The following is a 19,493-nucleotide window of genomic DNA, read 5'->3' on the forward strand; positions in this document are numbered from 1 at the left end:
CATATGATACTACAATATTTTAAGACTAATGTAGACAGAAAAGACAAAGACTTCAGTGTCTGTTAGAGGAGCTGAAGTGTCCCTAGAAGGGCAGAGTGTACACACACACACAGCCATTGGCTCTGTGGTTGCTTCACAGTTCCTATCAGGTCACGTCCCAGCAGGAGTTTCCCCCTAACCACAATACTTTGTTTTGCATAGTCTGTAACTAATGTGATCCTTCTGAGCATGGAAGCACTTGAATATGAAGTTGTTTCATTACCACTTCTACAACTATTTTACTATCATTGTGACTATTTGAGACAAATACAGACAGGTTAAAGTATGGAAGTACTATTTATTTTTTTATTTTACAAGACATGCATTAATTATCAAATACTTTCAATCTCAAAACAGCCATTCCTTTTCATTTTCAACATAGTGCAAAACAATGCAAAGAATGTATTTGAAATACTAATGGACAATCGAATGGCACAAAACAAATGTCAGTCACGCACAGTGTCAGTTGTACCGTAAGGTTGGAATATGACGAAATTAACACTAAAAACTGCTGGTAGAAAGCACTCAAAGTTTACACCCTAAACTTAATTTAGATTCTCCGCATTAATCTGAATGTTAATCACTTTGGTCACCAAGTATGATACATGTCAAGGGTTTTGTTTTTTTCCCCCGAAGCGAACTTGGACCTTTGTACCTAATAACAGCTTGCTCATTTTCATGGGGCACATGATGATTTACATGGTACAAAAGAGACCTTGTACAGAGCGGGAGGGGCGGTAGCTTGTATAAAAAAAATAAACATCACAAGACGTTTCCAAGATGCTTTTACGTCCCGAGCAATTTCTTAAATGATCTTTTAAGTTATTGACTCCTTAGGCGCTTGCAGCCAATACCGAGCTGTTGTCACGAACACCTTCTGAAGTTAATTCATAACTTGTGAAATAATATTTGGCCAGATACTCTCCACAGCTCAGGAATGAAAAGAAAAAAGTGCCACAAAATATCTAAAGCATATGTAGAAAACAACACACTCCATGATTCTGGTACCAAGAGTGCTAGTTAATTAGTTACGCAGCTTAAATAAAGGAAGTGGAGTCAAAATTCACTAAATACCATTCAGCTCCCCAAGTTCATTTACAAGAGCAGTTGTCCTGGCTTATACGCACTGAAAATAAACAATACTGAGCATTGTGAGACCAGAACAAAAGCAAACATTAGAGGACGTTAATGTTTCTTCCAGTGTAGGCTTCACAGTAGATTTATATATATATATATATATACACACAGTTGATCCCCTTATGGCATTTTTTTGTCTTTGTAAAGAAGAGCAATCTTAGAGCAATTTTGATCATTTTTAAACAAATGGATTGCGACCGATCCAATAGCAGCTCTTCAGTTGCACAGACAGCAGAGTCCCTGCCCTGTCGAAGCCCTTGCAGCATACTCCACTGACGTCTGAGCACACTATATTTTTTATTTTTACACAGTCTCTTATTCTTAAGATGAATACCAACGTCTGAGAGAATGATTTGATTACTGCTTGAGCCTCAGCCGTCTCTGGAAACATAATCAGGCCAACACAAAAAGCTCAAATTTCACAAAGTCATGGTCAACCAAACACAAAACTATTCTCAATATGTACCAATGATTCATGTTGAGGTTTGAACCAGACGTTTGAATCCCTCTCAGGCCTCTCTCCTCTCAGGAAAGATATTCAGCCCCAGCTCCACCAGCGCCCCCAGTAACATGGTCCACAGTGGTATGCACACAAACGTCAGCTTCACGTCCGCCAGCTTCTGCAGCTTGGCGCACAGCGTCAGGCAGAAGCCCAGCTTGAGCAGCATGGCCGTCAGGTACCAGGCGCGCAGACGCAGGTCCGGGGAGCCGTTGCGAGGGTCGTAGCCAGGCTTGCACCGGCCTGCCATCTTGATGACAAGCATGAGGATGAGGATGCCGTCAAACACCCAGACGGGGAGGAAGATGAGGAACCAGTTCCACTGCACCTGGAGGAGGGGGGAGACAAGATTATATCAGTTGTGTAATTGAGGTTTTTATTTCCATCAGTGTTAGAGCTGCACGATATGATAAAAACATCATATTGTGATTATTTTGACAGATATTGTGCATGTGATATGATGTGAGATTGGTGTGGGAATGATCACAAATTAAAGATTAAAACTCATGATGATGTGAGATTTTTGGGGGCCTGTACCAAACAAGCATGTTTTCTTAAATCTGAAGAACAAGGTTTATAGGTCAGGGCATCTCTGCAGCACAACAGCAGTAACATTATAGAGCTACTTTGTCACACACTGCAGCTCTTGCGATTTGCATATTGCAATTGTTTCGATTAATTGTGCAGTCCTCATCAGTGTGATGGGTCATTTCATATACAAATGAAACACACTAAGATTGTACAGTCCATTGACAGTTATGATTGACTTATGTTACAAACTACTACAATAAAGGGTGAAGAAATACTTCTACCCTGCGAATCTCAATGCACAGGAGCTGAGAGAAAACAAAACCCCCCTTTACCTTCCCGTCCAGTTTGAGTACTAGCATGATGAGGAAGACCAGGGTGAAGACCCAGGTCAACAAAACCCTCTGAGCCAGAGACATCTCACTGACTGTGGACACAGATCAGAGGAGGACAGACGCTGGACAGAAGAAAACAGAAGACACAATCAGACATTTCTACCTCATTATTAGGATTGTGTGGGTTTTTGAATATTTTGGCAAGAAATCAGACATATAAGAACAGACAGCAACGTTAAAATAAGTGCTAAAGGCTTCTTAAAACGTGGCATCGTCGATACAAACAACACATCACTGACACCAGCTGGAATTATCATTTTGTTTTCATTCATCGTTAGTTAATAGCGAGGTAGCATCGAGCTAACAGGTTGCTAATTCATTTAAAACAGAGTCCGACTTACTTCACTGTGTTTCTAGACCGGTGGCCGACATGTTCGTCTCCCCTTATGGCGTACACCCAAACGCATAACGTTTACCTATCATAATTCACACGGTTATCAACAGACGCGTCCGTGAACAGCAACAGACAGAGAGGGGTCCGTGATCTCTGTTTGGCCCCGCCCCCCTGCTGGAAGCCGATTGGTCCTCACGTCGCTACGTCACCTTTCTTTAACGTCCATCATCCCGGAGCCTAACCGTAAAGTTTGTTGCAAACGCGCAATCTCGTTGTAGTGAGTTTTAACGTCCACTAGGGGTGAGTAAAGTTCTTTTCATTACTCCCGCCGGTTGCGTTTATATGTTTATTTACCGCGCAGCTACTTAAAACCGCGACATTGCGCTGTTTTATTTATTAGTTTTTATGCTAATGAATTCATCGGAGCGACGTGTGAGCCCCCCTCCCTCCTCTTTCCCATTTGGCTTCACCAACCGCCGTCAACGTTTATTGGCTTAAAAACGTAAGTTGCGCGTTTACACGGCGCTTTACGGGCTGAAGTTGTATTTTTTCACAGCGAGAGGCAGAAAAAGGAAAAGCGACGGCTTCAAACATCGCCGAGCAGACTCTCAGCATCTCTCCCAGACGCTGGACAACGTTGGCTCGGCTCCTTGCGGCATAAAATCACGTTGTTGGGTTTTTTTTTTTTTTTTTTAAAGCAAAAGGTTTTGGGTCAACGTAAGCTCGTGGGGGGGGGACTCGGACCAGCCGTCGCCGTCAAGGAGGTAAGACCGAGCGGATGCATGGCATGTTTGCACAGCGGTTATCAGGATTTTAGTATTAGGGTCAGCTGTGTGGGCTCTTTGTGCCTGCCGGGTAGCTAACTGTGTAGCATGATATGAGCTAGGAGGAGGAGGAGGAGGAGGAGGAGGGACAGGCTGTGTGGAGTGAACCATGAAGACGGTCTGAAAACACACCGTGGCTGCATCTACATGGAGGCTAGCTGCGAGATTAGCTGTGTTTTAATAGATTTACGGCGCTGCACTGTATGGAGTGAAAACACACATTGTAACGTGAACTATATAGGATTTAGCTTCACGACTGTAACGTTATTGATGAACCTAAAACCCCCCTGACCCACCATAGTACTGCATTACTTCATTTGACTGCCTTTTACTTGTTTTATTCAAACACTTTTAACCATCCCACAAAGCATTATTACCATTGTAGGACCCCCACAGAGCATTGTGTGTGTGTGTGTGTGTGTATATATATATAATGGATGTGGACCAACTCACCTGAAATTATTTTAAAAAATAATTACTACAATTTAAAAAAAAAAAAAAAAAACAATCTTCATATAAAAGAGGCAGTGTTGAATTTTGTTTAGCACTAACTCTGTTGGAACAAGCACCATGGCTTTAAACATTTCCTAGGTTTTTTCTTCATCTGAAGTGTCTGTCCTTAAACTAATGGCAAACACTGCATGAGCTGGAAGATGTCTTTTTTTTTTTTTTTTTTAGTCTTCCCCACAGACCTGTGTTAGGATCCACCACTACTAAACCATTAACTGGGTCGGGGGTGGAGCCGATTATTTGCTCAGTTATTCGTTTCATGTGTTAAATGTCAGGAAATGTGAGAAAATGGCCATCACAATTTCACAGAGCCGAAGGTGACGCCTTTTAAATTGCTTCTTTTGCGCAACCACACTCCAAAATCCCAAGTTTAGAGTCATCTGACTTAATAAAAACAATAAATTATGGCATTTTAGAGGCTGGAAGCAGTTCAATTCTGGTCATTTAAACTAATCAACTCCTTCTACTGTAATCTGTACACTCCTCTCCACTCCCCTCTCTGAATTTACATCAGTCTCTCATTCTCATTTGTATGTCATTCTCTAACCGGTGTTGGTTTTCTCGATCTATCTTATGTCACTGGAGTAGAAACTGTGGCAGGCTTCGGCAGGCGGTCAGGCTCACAGTTTGGCAGGCCGTCTGATTATCCAACATGGTTTTGCGATCCAGACAGCCTGTCGGTTCCAGTGTCTGACTAACGCTGTCATCACTCACCCAGATTTTCCACTGCAATCATAATGTGACCCCTTAATTAACCTTCCTCACCACCGAGTCCTGTACGAATCCATAACGTGAACCAACAGCCGGGACAGTCAAATAAACCCTTTTTTAAAAGCTTAACATCTTTATAGTTGTTCTGTTAACCTGTAGTTTGGACATGAAATATGGATTTATTGTAAGTCAGAATATCAGTGAAGGCTAAAGAAGGGGAACAGATAAGACTATATTTGAGTAGTAAATCTTGTTATAAAACAACAACAACGACCTGGTATAAACCACCAACTGCAGTATCGTCTGTTGTTGCTGCTGCTAGACACGACTGTGTTCGGACTGCAGCCAATAATTTACTGTGTTGTTTTCACCTGCAGGCAGTCAGGTATGCAGGTAAGACATGTATGGCAGCATTTTATTTTAATATTTCAGGAAGCGCTTCTGTAAATCAAATGCGTGGGATATCATGTAACAATGCTGGAAACCTCTAATTTGATTTAGGCAAATGTCTTTGTGAATGCTTTCCTTCTCAGACAGTTTGACGATCCTAACAGCAGTTTCACACTTCAGCTAAACCCGTTTATGACAACAAAATATTGTCCAGTGAGATCAGAGATGGGTTTCAGTAAAGTATAAGGAGCCTCATTGAGCCTGTTTATGCAAGTCATGAAAAAATGACAGGAAGCTGCAGTTGCAAGAGCAAAAGTTTGCAAACAGGTATTGTGTTTAGTTGTTGACAGCCGGTTGATGAGTGAGGATCAATCACTGTTGCTGCGTGCGTGTGAGTGCTGACAGGACCGGTGTTGCCTTTCACCCCGCTAGCGTCTTAGAGACCTGGGATCCCCTGGGGGGGCTTCTGAGACACCTGCATGCACACACACGTTATGGATGGGGAGTACGCAGCGTGCGAGCCTTTGAGACACTGATTGATTGAGCATCTGTTGGGCCGGTACTACTTGTCAGTCAATGTAGCTGTGGAGCATTTCTGCAGCATTCATGAACCCGAGGTCAGTCAGTCAGAGTGTGTGTGTGTGTGTGTGTGTGTGTGTGTGTGTGTGTGTGTGTGTGTGTGTGTGTGTGTGTGTGTGTGTGTGTGTGTGTGTGTGTTTTATTTGCATATACATGCATTTGAACAAAGTGATTTGTAGTGGTTGACTGACTACTTGATTGAGTGTCTCAATGTGTGTGATTGTAGCATCCACAGATCCAGACTGCTGCCTATTGTCTAACCAGCGTGTGCCTTTTTTGTTCGTTCGTTCTCTCTTTCTCTCCTCTTACTTCTTGTCCCTCTCTCTGGCTTTCTCTCCGTCCGTCTGTCTGTCTCTTTTGAGGAGCACTCATACGATGCTCTGTGTATTGTGCGGCTCGAATCTGCCCGCAGAGCTGGTTACATCATCAGCTGCAATGTAGTTACATCACGCACTAGACTGCCATATCATCCTCTGTTGGAGCTGCAGAACGGCCCGTCGGGGCAGTGATATGATTCGTAGCCATGTAGCCGTTGCCGTTATTGAGTGCGAGCAGAAAAGGTCAGAGGGAAAGGTCAAGTGCGAGAGAGAGAGAAGTGCCACATTACGAGCTCTACTGTGCTGCGGTGGAATGGTGTGTTAACGATGGCGTTGAAGTCTATGAAATCCCGTGTTACAGACAGGATCTACAGCAGGGGCAGTTTGACTGTGGAGCTGTATGTGTTGTGTTGTTGATCCCAAATGTCTGTGTTATCCTTTGGACACAGAACACATTTTAACATGTCTCAGTAGGAAAAAAGCACATATTTAATTTAGCTGTTTCACTGTCGGGGTGCTCATATTGTGCACGCTCGCAGTCATGACTTACCAGGACATTTTCATACAACAGAGTCATCGTGAATGTTGTAACACCTGTGCTTTTCCTCGTATGACAAGTAAAAATGTCCGCTGTAAAGAAAGACCTACTGATGCGCATTTTTGTAGAATGACTTATCGCAGGTGGAGATGTGAAGTCAACCTTTTTTAGACATCTCTTTTCATAATGCATTCGTTGTGCAGTTGTACCATCGATGGCTGATCCTGCCGATTTTTACTCTACTCAGGGCCTTATTAATTTAGTGTCTTTAAATGTTTAATTCCAATGTTTAAAATTACATTGCATCATGTCTATTTTTGGAATTGCTCCACATTATCAGAGCGAATATAATCCTATTCCACTGCACTTCTTAAACTTTCCATTGCTCTCCACGGTTCAGTCTCCAACTAGACTTCCAGTCCTTACACCGTTTCAGCTGCTATAAACTTCCGTCTGACAGAAACCTCTCTATTATTGCTACTTCTGTCAGGGAGGGATGTTGGTTTCAGTGAAACCGACTACAAAACCTCCCCACAGAAGCACATCTGGATTCCCAACCACTTGCAACCTGCACTTGAGGTTGTGTTATGATGAGTCGGCCTCTTTCTTTCACTTAAGAATGTCCTCGCATGAGTCCATCTGGTTGTGATGCTAGTCATCCCTTTTAGCTTGGCTAATGGTAGTGGGTTTGTTTTAATAGGGTTTATCTGTCAGCTGTCACTTTGGTACATTGACATTGACTTTCCAGTTTTACTGAACATATGACTGTTTTATGATTCCTGTGCTGCCTTACTCCTACGTCTCTTGCTAAAGGCTTCTTTTAGTGCCTGAGGGTGAGAGTTATGGTTAGATGCATATATTGGAAGCATTGTTTCTTTAGTTAATTCTGGTAAATCCTCCAAGCGTAAAACATTGGTGTGTGTGTGTGTGTGTGTGTGTGTGAAGCTCAGCAAGAGACACATGCTGCTTTTAAACCTAATCATGTGGACACCAGCCAAAGCCCAATTCCACAGAATACACACACACTAGAAACTCCTGTTTACACAGAAATTAGATTAAGTTATTATTAGACTTTGAGTGACTGGCTCCACTTGCATGCAAGAGTCTCAGACACACACACACATACACACACTGCTGTTGTTGCTTTGAATCTCAAATGCGATCGTCCCAGTCTTGACCGTCTCTCTTTGTTTTTCCAGCTCCTGACCTAATTTGGCCGTGAGGACGAAACACCAGTCAGCTACAGGGCCTGACTAGAGGTGAGTTCTCTCTTTGTGTGTGTGTGCGTGTGTGCGTGCGCGTGTGTTTACTAGGTTGGAGCCCCCCCCAACTCTACATATTCTGTTTTTGTTTGAGCGCCGCATGCTTCAACAACCCCTGTTCTGTTGCTGTGAGGGTGTCAGCTGTCTGCGCGCACACACACACACACACTCAGTGACCCTGCGCAAAAAAGCAACAGTAATTCATCGTACTGTTCATTTTTTCTGCGAAAGAAGAGAATATGAAAAAAGGACATACTTCCCCTCTGAGGAGAGTACGAGTGGCAAACATAGGGCTTTTATAGTGTGTGTGTGTGTGTGTGTGTGTGTGTTTGTACAACTCAGTTCTTTCAGTTCATCTGTGGTTCATCTGCTTTCCAACAAAGGCCCACACACATATACGGAGTAGCTCCATGTTCCTACTACTTGCCCACAAATGTATCGTATTTTATTTTCACACACGACAGTTGACATTGACAAACCACCACTTTTCAGATCTTAAGACACATTTAGCCCAAAGTTAATCCTGAAGTTGTTGCCCCGAATAATTTCAGAATCAGACCAAATTCCTAATCGGTTGTTTGATGTTCAGTTTCAAGGTTGTCACAATACATGATTAATAGCCTGAACAATCAATAATATGGCTGATCGGATGGAAATGTCAGTCAGTGGTCCTGCAGTTTCGGTCTGATTTCCCTCGGGATTGCTGTCAAAAGATTTGTTGGTGTTATATTTTGTGACTTTGTTGTAGTATTATTGGAGTAGTTGCGGTCTTAAATGAAAATATTCTCCATATTTTTTACATTTTTCTTCTGGCTTATAGTGCTAAGTTACAGTGTGTAATGTTATATGTTTATGTTCTTGTCTGACAAATGTTTCACCATAACAAAGCCCATGGAGCCTGGGCACTTATACATGCAACACACTAAATAACTAATGAACTAACTATCTGTAGTGTGTGTGTGTATCTGTGTGTGTGCATGTGTGTTACCTGCTATATGATCAAGCCCTGTATAGGTCAAGTTCAGTCTCATTTGGCGTTAAATGAGATTGTCAGGGATTCACCCTACATGACGGAAAACTTGATCCCCGTGTCCCACCGATGTGTCACACACTCACTGTGAGAATCCCCCTGACACCTTCGACCCTTTATCGTCGACCTAGCGGTGTCATATTCCACCTAAGGCAGGCACGCCTGCTCTCACACACACACACACATACACACACTTACTTAAATACACACACGTGCCCCCTCGGCCCAGCTCAGAGATGTAACCTGCACCCATCATGAAATATAGAACACGCAGAGAGAGAGGGAGCGGCTCGTGTTACACATCACGAGTTACGAGACTCATGAAGGAGGTCTCCTCTTGTGCTCGTGTTTTCATTAGACCTCCCAGAGAAACATTACACTAGCAGCCATAAGCTAGCCTAAGCATTTTCCACTCATATCTTCTCTATTCTTCTTCTTCTCTATTCTTCTTCTTCTCTATTCTTCTTCTTCTCTATTCTTCTTCTTCTCTATTCTTCTGACACCTCTTCTATTCTGCTTCGTCCCCGTTCTGCTCTGTAATGTTTCTGTCTGAAAACCAGCTTTGCAGTCAGCTGTAGCTCCGATAGCGATCAGTGCCAGAGGGGCTTTCAGCAGCAACCTCGTGTTTGAAGTCTGCTAAACTTGTCTGACCACAGCCTTTTCTGCTTTTTCCTCGCCAAAGTTAGCAGCTTAGTTTCCATGTACCGCGGATAAACAAGCAAAACAACCTGTTTTGGTGCGGCAGTAGCTCAGACTGTAGGGACTTGGAGGGTCAGCGGTTTAAGTCCAGTATGGAGTGTGGACTGACCAGTTCCACCTCCTGTGCACTGCCCAGATGCCCCGTGAGCAAGGCACCCATTCCACTAAATGACAGCCCATCACTCCACCATCTCTCCACATGTGCATGTCTACAAGCCCTAAATTAATTTGTTTAAAAAGCCCTCTGTTTTTCTCTGTAGTGGCTGTCTTATAGCCCACACTGATATTTTCTTTTAGATGTGGCTTCTGAAAGTCGCCCACCTGTGAACTGTGAGTGGAGGCTTTCAACAGCTAGTGAGACATTCTCACTGCTATCTAAGATTTCCTGGCTTCAATACAGAAAGCAAATGTCACACGAGCCCTCCCTCCGCCCTAAATTTAAAACCTAACAAATAATAAAAGCCCTGATGCTGCTGCAGCGGATGGAGGAGCATATATACAGTTACACATCACAAAGGTTTAGGAAATGTACACTACACTGACTGACCTTAATGCGTTTCTCCTCTCCTTCTGTAGAAACAGTGTCATACATTTTAAGGTATTATTGGGGGGAAATAAGCTCCTGTGTTTTGAAAATACTTTGAATTAAAGTACCCTCAAGCATAATTTTATCAATTCAAATCAGAATCTAGTTGCAAATCCTCTTACTTCTCTAAATCCTTCCCTATTGCTTATCAAATCTATTAAGTTTAGCTTTAGCGCAGGTGGTAAACGCCCTTGCCTCGTGTCGGATTTGGGTAGGATATTTGGTTGTGTGTAGATGTACTCCTGACTCCTGTATCCATTTCCTGTTATGTATCAGTTAATCTTTACACCCCCTGCAAAGCGTCCTGCTTTGATTAATTGCTGTGAAGTGAATGCACTGATCAATCAGTCGCCTGCTGAGCAGAATAATACTGATGCATTTATTATTAGTAGTATATAATGCATGGTTCTGCTGTGTGATGTAGCGACACTACTCACTTTCCCTGAAGTTTAATAAGCCTGACATATTTCATAATTTTCATTTCATCAGTTAGATTGCATACGTCCTTTCCATTTAGCTCAGTGACCACCTGAGTGTTTGATGAATTGTGCTTTTCTAATAAGAAAGAGAGGAGATTTGTTAGTCAGCACTTCACAAACTTCAACAATTGGGAACTGAGTGCAAAGTGTTGCTGGTTCTTGGAAACCAACCCTAGTCATTTGCAGTAAAGTGAGACATTAAGAATAGAAAGTAAGTGGTGTGTGTGTGTGTGTGTTAATCTCTGAGAGCAAAGAGAGTAACTATTAAGTGTCGGATTGAAAAGTCAGATGGTGGCAGGTTGCATAACCAATCTCATTACATGTTATTGGATCCATTATATAAAAAGAAATCCTCATCTCACACACACACACATTTTCCATTAGACACACTCTCAAACACACTGACCACACCCTCATTGTGAACGCTCATTAGGTTGTTGGGATTTTGTGTTTGTGTTCTTGGTTGCTGGAAAGTACCAATGGACTACAGGTTTTAGATTTAGGTTATTCTACATGCCAAACAAAACAGTTTGCCTTAGCAAAATTCTGGCTAGTAACAAACATTTCTCACACACACACACACACACACACACACACACACACACACACACAAGAGAATAGGTTTTCTAATTAGTAATTAGTTTTATTCTAACTGTTTGATCAATAAATGCATCAGTGCAAACTGCAGTACAATTTAAATCTCTTCCTGATTCTTATACGCTGATATAAATTTGCATACAGATACTTCAGTGCTTATTAATGTTAGTGAAACTCACTACATTGACATCAAATATTTGAAGTGGAAAAAGTAGGAGGAAAAAAAATCAACAGAACTATTCAAATATTTAGCTCAAACTATTTACATAGAAGCTATAAGAACACCCTAGAGCGAGAACTAGCTATTTCAATATTTACAAATGTAAACAAACTATTTGCATATAAGCTATAGGAGCATCCTAATCAACAGATCTAGATACAAAGCGTGAGAGAAGGTCAAACGCGCCCCACACGCCATTCCCACTGACTGCTTGCACGCAGCAAACGAGAAAGAAAGAGACCTCGGTGATGCTGGCAGAAGAGCAGCATGAATGGGGGAATTCGTAGCTAATCACTTTTGAGAGATAAAGTCGTTAAAAGCTAAAGCCATTATGTCCTCAGTAAACTAAATAAACCCCTGAGAGTTGATGCAGAGAAGCCTCAGGACATCAGATGGAAGAAACAGACAATATATAAGTTTCCTTCACAACCGGGAAAGCTGACTGCTGAGCAGAGCAGTCGGATAACTTCGACAGACTGAACGCTTCCCTGTGCTCGCCATGGGCGTGCTCAGCTGCTCTGCCTGGAGCAGATAAACCATATAAAGTTGAAAAAGATGTTAGAAAAGTTGCATCCAGAGCAGTTTTTGCTCACAGGAAACATACATTTACCTCATTATTTGACACTTGCCCTCATTAAATATCAACATCCGAACTTGTAACACTGTATATATGGTTTCGAATACAGGACTTTTACTTGTAGTGGAATATATTCACAGTGTGGATCTGAATAAATACTTCGTCCACCACTGGAACCGCGCTCATTCACATTAACATTCATACAGTAGCTGCAGGAGACATATGGCCAATTACACTCAACCATTTCCTGCTCTCTCACTCACACACACACACACACACACACACACACACACACACACACACACACACACAAAAAGAGCTCTCATGTAAACAGTGGCCTACATAATACACACTGTCTTTCTTGACTGCTTTCTCTCTCTCTCTCTCCCTCTCTGTCTGTAAATGGGTCAGTTGAGACAGACCACTGGTCAGACAGACTTGGCACGGGTCCGTGTGTGTGTGTGAAGTTGTTAAATTCTTTGAGAGCTTTGTAATGGGGTGTGTTTGTGAACGAAGCTTTCTTGTTGACACGGGTTCGCTGTAACTGCTTACTAGTATGAAAATAAAGTGGAGGAAGCCCAACGGGGGACGAACTCATCACAACTTTTAAAATGTATAATACTGGGTTAGAAATGTGGCATCAAATCTAGGAGGTTCACAGGAAAACACTCTGAAAAGAAAACAGCTAAGGCAATGTTTATGAATCCTGAGACCAGAATATACATACATACTGTGTGTGTGTGTGTGTCTGTTGTCTAGGCTCTGTTCTCTAAATACCCTTTAGCAAACCACAGTGTATTTTGGGAACACTGTGAATGTGTGGTTTTGGAAAAAGTTATGTTCGGAAAGAACTCCCATTTCTATTACTTCTGTGTTTTCCAGCATCGATAATAACCCAGCAGTTTACGGCTAATCCTGTATTAGGCAATAAATATGTGTCTCTTAGTCTGTTTTTGTCTGATAATGTGTGTGAATCAGCGCTGGCATCACACTGAGGTACGACGTGGGGATTTTGAGGCTTTGAACAGGGAGGATCTGCCTGTTTTTCTTGTCACTGTCACTGGATGGGGAGGATTTGAAGTCTTAAAGCTCTCCGAGAGTCTGAGAGAGTTAAAAACACAAAACACTGCTGTTTGTGGTCCAACTGCACTAATGACGGGGTGTCGTTCCAATAGGTTTGCCTGTCTGGATAAATGTCTGTTTTTATTCTTCGTCATGCTTACCCTTGTTGTTCTGCGGTTGTGCAATCAGTCAGCTTGTTGTTCAGACGAAGTTGTTAGCAGTTGTTGCTCTACAGTATTTAGACCCCAAACAATTTCTATTGTGGACAGTGACGTTGATCTGATCTCAAAACATCTTCTATTATGTTATTAGATTCCCATAAGAGAAAAATGTGTAGTATTTCAGCACCTGATCACCTCTTTGTCTCCTCGTGTTCAAACAGACCAGATGTCTATAAAGATGTGTCTGATGTGTTTTTTTCCACAAAAAACTACAATTTCCACATAAAAATTCATTAAAAAAGTACTACAAATAATATGATTAATGAATACGCCAATTGTGGACAAGATAGTCTGATCTCAGAGTGCACTGGTGGCTTCAAGTTTCCACATCACACTTGCATAAGTTACATACTGTACCAGGATTGACTTCCAAACTATTTGTGCTGTCACATAGCCCCCCCCCTTTAAAGTCAGCTTTTTAATGAGCACAGAGAACCTTTTTACTTTCAGCACATGAATGTGAAAACATTCTTCTAGTGTCAAACTCTGCACATACATCATTCTGCACAGTGAAACTCAAACATCCAACTGTAGGGACGAGAAGAAAAACATGTTTTTGTCTGGAATCGGGGAGTGTGGAGGGAAAAAGTCAAATAACAAAGTAGTTCTGTTTCTGAAAGCCTTCGTTGATAATCGGATTATTTAATCAGCAGAAAATGAATCATTAAGTCATTTAATAAGTATAAATGCCAGACGGTCTCTGGGTCTAGCTTCCTGAATGTGAGGACTTTTCTCTGATTTAGGTGGTTTTAAATTGATTATTTGGGGGGTCTGTTTTATTGGATAGAACCCGCAACACATCATGCTTTGGAAATGGCGTCATGCCAAGCTGCATCAGCAAATTGTATTCAGGGTCAGTCCATTAGTTGTATATTAAAGTCACCACAACGACCAAAACACAAGGTGGCTTTACGGTACCGTTTTCCTTAACATTTTTGTGGAAATGTACACATGGCAAATGAAATTCAGTGCAGGAGAAGTGCATCTGTTTCCTCCTTTTTTTATGAAGTAATTTGAGTATCTTGGACTCAATAAATAAAAATATCTAATTCTGTTTTCTTCCCTGAAACGAGTTCTTGTAGATATTTATACATTTGGGAGTTTTAGACTTTCAGAGTGCAAGCTGCTCTCCGTGTGGTAGGTAAAAGTGACAGCACCAGTCACTCCCCATGAAAACTGATATTTATAATGTTTATTCTCCTGATTGCAGAACAATTTAAGTCTCTGTTAGAGCAGCCAAAAAAAGTGTTTTGAATGTGAGTTTAGGATGGGCGTGTTACTCTCATGTGTGAATGAGATATCAACTCTTCCTCTGTCTCTGTTTATGTTAAGAGGACAAAGGGCAGAGTGCTTTTCTCACATTCTCACACTCCCATATGGTGGTTACTCTTTATATACACCCTGCTCCTTCCTCTCTCTCTTGGCTATGTTCATTACTCTTTTCTTTCACCGCCTCTATCTCTCTCTCCACTTAAGTTTCAAAATGAACTCCTTTATTGACACTGTAAACACATTTTGTGTTACCACTGCACATAAAAGGGACGAGCCAGCATGGTCCATGCGAAGTCTTTCAAGTTTAAGTGCAAATATACTTTAATAGCAAAAAGTAAGTGTACGATATACCGTATGTATAGAATAGTGCGGTTCAGTGTTGAAAGATGGAGGGGAGGAGTAATGATTTTAATCGTAGACAGCAGCAAGCAAGAGACTTTCTTCCTGTTGCTAAAAATGTCTCGCCTTTTGTGCGCACACACACACACACATATACACATAGACCCACACCTCTGCATCTTTATAAGCAGCATGCATGCTGCATTTGTGGTTATGGAAGCTGGGTTCTTTGCAGATTTGTGCATCGCTCTTCTGGTGGTTTGCCATGGTTGTGCGTGTGTTTTCAGAAACTGGTCACACTTTGCTCAGAGTACAATATTGTTTTCTCCTTCCTGCTTTTGAACTTCTCACATTCTTGACGCACTTGGACCCACTCACCGCTGCTTTGAACATGAGAACTTTGACACGTACACTCGCACTAATACTACTTGTTTGAGGAGGTGACTTTATCGCACGTATAAAGTGTTGGGGTTTGCTCGTCGGCAGATAAGCTGCAGAGCTTTCAAACAGTAGTATGACTCACATTTCTTTCAAGGTAGACTGTCACAGTTTAACTCATCAGGTAGGTTTTTGTTAAAAAAAATAGTTTAATAGCTTAGTTTCGGTATCTCTTGTTACTTCTTTGACTCAGTTCTGCTAGTTGTCCACTTTGCATATGTCTGAATGGTCAGTTTTCATAACTCCTTTAATCACATTCTAACTGTTTGAACGATAAATGCGTCAGTGCACACTGCAGTGGAAATGCAAATCTGTTTCTGACGGCGATGGAAAGGTACATACACACACTTTGAAAAGTATTTTTATTAAGCCAAATAATCAGTACAAAAAGTTTTAAAAACCTGCAAAGTTAGGAAGACAATCAAAGTATTTAAATATTTACACGCTCAAACAAACTATTTACGTATAAGCTATAGGAACACCCTAATACAGAGATCTGGAGGGAAAGCGTGAGAGAGAACGTCGAACAAACTATTTACATATTTACAGACTACAGGAACATTGCCTTTTCCCTGATGGTCAGAATTGGTCACAAAATTTGAGTCACTTTATATAAATAAAGACACTAAAAGGGTCTGAAAAGTCTGAAATCTAGCGAGAAACCGCCACATTCGGTATCATTTCAGTTTGTGTGAGTGTGTGTAGAGCTTGTGCTAGCGCCACCTCACGCATTGCAACACATAACAATATAATGATATGCCATGACGCATGAATAGTCTTCGTTTGCTTCATCAAATTAAAGGTTCAAACTAAATGTTTCATCAGACTGAGTAATATTTCCTGATAACTGAGGAAACCAAAGAGAAAACAGAACCCCAGAAGCTCTCGCTGCCCCTCGAGTCAGCCTGGCCTGGAGCCGCTGCCCTGCATCCCTCTCCATCTATCTGCTGCCTCCCACTCACACAGCAGGACAACACTGCACTTATGTAACAGAGAAACAGAAAAGAGATGATGTACAGAAACTGAGACTAAAAGAGGAGGAAGGAAGAGAGGCAGAGACAGAGAGAAACAAGAGGGAAGGAGAGTGGCTAACCGCGAAGCCTCCATATTTTCCACTTTACAGCTTCTCATTAACCGCACCGTCTTCTCCTCATCTTCCTCTTTCACCTCCACCGACTGACAGAGGTTTCTACATTTAATGTTGCAACCTACTGTACCTAAGCAGTCACAGTCATTGTTACAGTCCACATGTTAAGTTTTCAAAGAAATAGTTTTCACACATTAAGCTGAGTTGAGGAAATGACAACTCCTTTTTGTTCTCGGTGTCGAAGGTCGGGGTTGTTTTAAGTGGAACGAGTAAAACTCTTTCTGCTCTGGTACAATTTTTTTTTTTAAAAACACAACATACAAGCTCACATCACCGCTATCACTGGGAGATCCTGTTTCAAAGACAACTTACTGTAATAACACACTGACCGTAACACTGAAACACTGCAGGGCTTAACGTACACTCTGGACACGGATGCTCGCTTGCTTGCTTTCCATGACCCAGATACTGACAGTGAGTAATACAATGTGGTTTATTTTGGTGGTGGTCAGTCATCAGTAGTCACATATTGGCAATACTATGCTAAATAATATAACAAATAATAACCTGAGGTCTGTTGGTAAAAATGAGTTCAAAGGTATTGCTGAATATCTGTAGGTCTGTAACTTATGCTTGAACCCCCAGTATGATGTAGTTGTTATTATTTACAGAAAACCAGCATTAATCCATGTCATGATGTGGATATAAAGAAAGTTTAGTTTTGAAAGATAAGGATTGACTCAAGAAACAAAAATATCCTAACTCAAGTTTCACTAAAAATTTTATGCCTAAAAAAAACCTTGAGTAAAACTCAAGCCGTTGACTGGTACAAATTAACAAGATTCTTTCATTTGTGAGCTGTAAGGAAATTTTGTCACCATTGCAGGGCTCACTGTCTCTCATCGTTGGGAGTGAGCTCAAAGTGAACTGTTGCTTGGAAAAACAGGCTCATACACACACACACACGTACAAACACACAGTCACCCACACACCCAAACCAATTCGAGGGATCCAACAGCCGTTCCAAAATTTTCCCGGAATAATGCACGTGTGTGTTTTTACGTGTCGGTGTGTGTCAGAATGTGATTCAGTGGGAGCAACCAGCTTTGAAGCAGCACTATTAATGTGATAATTGTTTTCCAAGGCCGGCTTATAGAAAGACTGTTTGTTTATGTGGGAAGATGGGTGTCAAGGGAGACTGTGTGTGTGTGTGTGTGTGTGTGTGTGTGTGTGTGTGTGTGTGTGTGTGTGTGTGTGTGTGTGTGTGTGTGTGTGTGTGTGTGTGTGTGTGTGTGTGTGTGTGTGTGTGTGTGTGTGTGTGTGTGTGTGTGTGTGTGTGTGTGTGTGTGTGTGTGTGTGTGTGTGTGTGTGTGTGTGTGTGTGTGTGTGTGTGAGATGTCGGAGGAAGAAAAGCAAAGTGAACGCCTTCAAATCTGCATAACTGTGTGTGTTTGTGCGTTTTCCCCTCCCTCCCTCTCTCCTTTTGTAAGTTGTCATGACACACCTTCCTATCAGGTATATAGACATCAGTCCTCCTCTCTCTCTCCTTATTACTCCATCACTCACACTGCTCTCTCGCCCTCTCTCTCTCTCTCTCTCGCTGTGTGTTTTCAGTCTAAGATGCCCTAGGCCGGGAGAAGGGAAATGTAAATGGCTTCCAAAGTAAAAGATGCCGTGGTGTGGTACCAGAAAAAGGTAAGACTCCTTACATTTTTTGCGTTTGCACTCTGGCTTGGTTTTTGCATGTCACAAAATAAGAAAAAAGCTATATTAAAATATCTTTACTGGTTGTGTGTATATATATATATTTTTTACATATTTTGCAGCATATATTTTCTCTAAAAGATTCATATTACATGAGAAATTTAAAAGGATAACATGAGATTCAATTATGTGGCTACATTCCGCATTGCTTCTAGGCTTTAGGAAATAGTTACTCAAGAGAGCCTTGCCTCACATTAGATGGTGCAGAATTTAATAAGCAGCCTGTTTGTGCTGAAAGCCTTCATCAGCCTGTTAGTGTTGTTGAGCCTAGTTGTGCAGGCATGTTTTTCTGTTAGTTTTGTTGTTTAAATATTTTTTTGTCAAGAGGAATGCCTTGTCTTTTTACTGCAAACCAAATCTACCTACATGTACAAATAAAGTAACCTAACCTCGACACATACAGTATGGGGATGTGCAACGACGTACTAAAAATACGTAAAGACGAGGATCGTCTCGATGTTAACCAAAAATTCCTTTAAATGACATAGAAATAAGCAAACTAAACTAAATGGTACAGATCGAGTGGGGAAAAAATATGAAGGAGGTAAAATACATAAAAGATCTAAAGTTTTTGACCATAAACGAATGAAGTGTACTTTTCTGAGGCTTTCAGCAGCATGTCAGTTTTCCACAGTTGATTTTAATAGTTGTTGTACAAAATTTGATGCTTACAGAGAGTATCCTCAATATTTTAGTGACACTGAATGATTAAATAAAGTAATATTTAAAAGTGGGAGACAAAAACATTGTGCTCAACCAAGCAAAATAAAGCTGAGTACATATAACTAATGTAAAGTCTAACGGATTCTGAAGGAGTTTGCACAATGAAGAATGTTTTTATTCGCTTTCCACACTTCCTGTTCTTGCGCACTAGAGCCTGATAACGATGTATTGACCAATATGTTCTATAAACACGTAACATAAACAAAGATTTTTGATAAGGAGGGTTTTTTTTTAATTTGTACTGGGCGACATTTTACAGTTGAAGTTGTCAGGACTCTCAATCAAACAAACAAACAAACAAACAAACTCTAAACAAACTTATCGCAACGTTGTTTC

At 41.4% G+C, this 19,493-nt stretch overlaps 2 protein-coding genes across 4 annotated transcripts in view; one reads left to right on the forward strand and one right to left on the reverse strand.

Moving 5' to 3' along the window:
• Positions 1–317: 317 nt before the first annotated feature.
• LOC127359177 (transmembrane protein 60) lies at positions 318–3,115 on the reverse strand. The gene is made up of 3 exons (XM_051393017.1): positions 2,940–3,115; positions 2,539–2,660; positions 318–2,003 (listed from the first exon to the last, which is right to left on the reverse strand). Exons 2-3 carry the CDS (start codon positions 2,620–2,622, stop codon positions 1,686–1,688), a joined length of 402 nt encoding a protein of 133 aa, XP_051248977.1. The 5' UTR covers positions 2,623–2,660; positions 2,940–3,115; the 3' UTR covers positions 318–1,685.
• A 364-nt stretch (positions 3,116–3,479) lies between these two features.
• LOC127359175 (protein PHTF2) overlaps positions 3,480–19,493 on the forward strand; it is a 44,101-nt gene continuing 28,087 nt past the window's right edge. For all 3 annotated transcript variants that reach the window (XM_051393013.1, XM_051393014.1, XM_051393015.1), the window contains exons 1-3: positions 3,480–3,696; positions 8,001–8,060; positions 18,285–18,365. In XM_051393013.1, coding sequence (XP_051248973.1) covers positions 18,321–18,365 — 45 coding nt within the window. In that variant the 5' untranslated portion in view covers positions 3,480–3,696; positions 8,001–8,060; positions 18,285–18,320. The remainder of the gene's footprint in view (positions 3,697–8,000; positions 8,061–18,284; positions 18,366–19,493) is intronic.

Source organism: Dicentrarchus labrax, unplaced genomic scaffold (genome assembly GCF_905237075.1).
Source record: "Dicentrarchus labrax unplaced genomic scaffold, dlabrax2021, whole genome shotgun sequence".
Taxonomy (NCBI): domain Eukaryota; kingdom Metazoa; phylum Chordata; class Actinopteri; family Moronidae; genus Dicentrarchus; species Dicentrarchus labrax.

Bases quoted from the DNA above. Each gene is read 5' to 3' on its own strand.
- LOC127359177 (XM_051393017.1), bottom strand. From the start codon at position 2,622: ATGTCTCTGGCTCAGAGGGTTTTGTTGACCTGGGTCTTCACCCTGGTC. The intron at 2,004-2,538 runs GTAAAGGGGGGT...CCCCTCCTCCAG, and splicing joins TACTCAAACTGGACGGGAAG to GTGCAGTGGAACTGGTTCCT.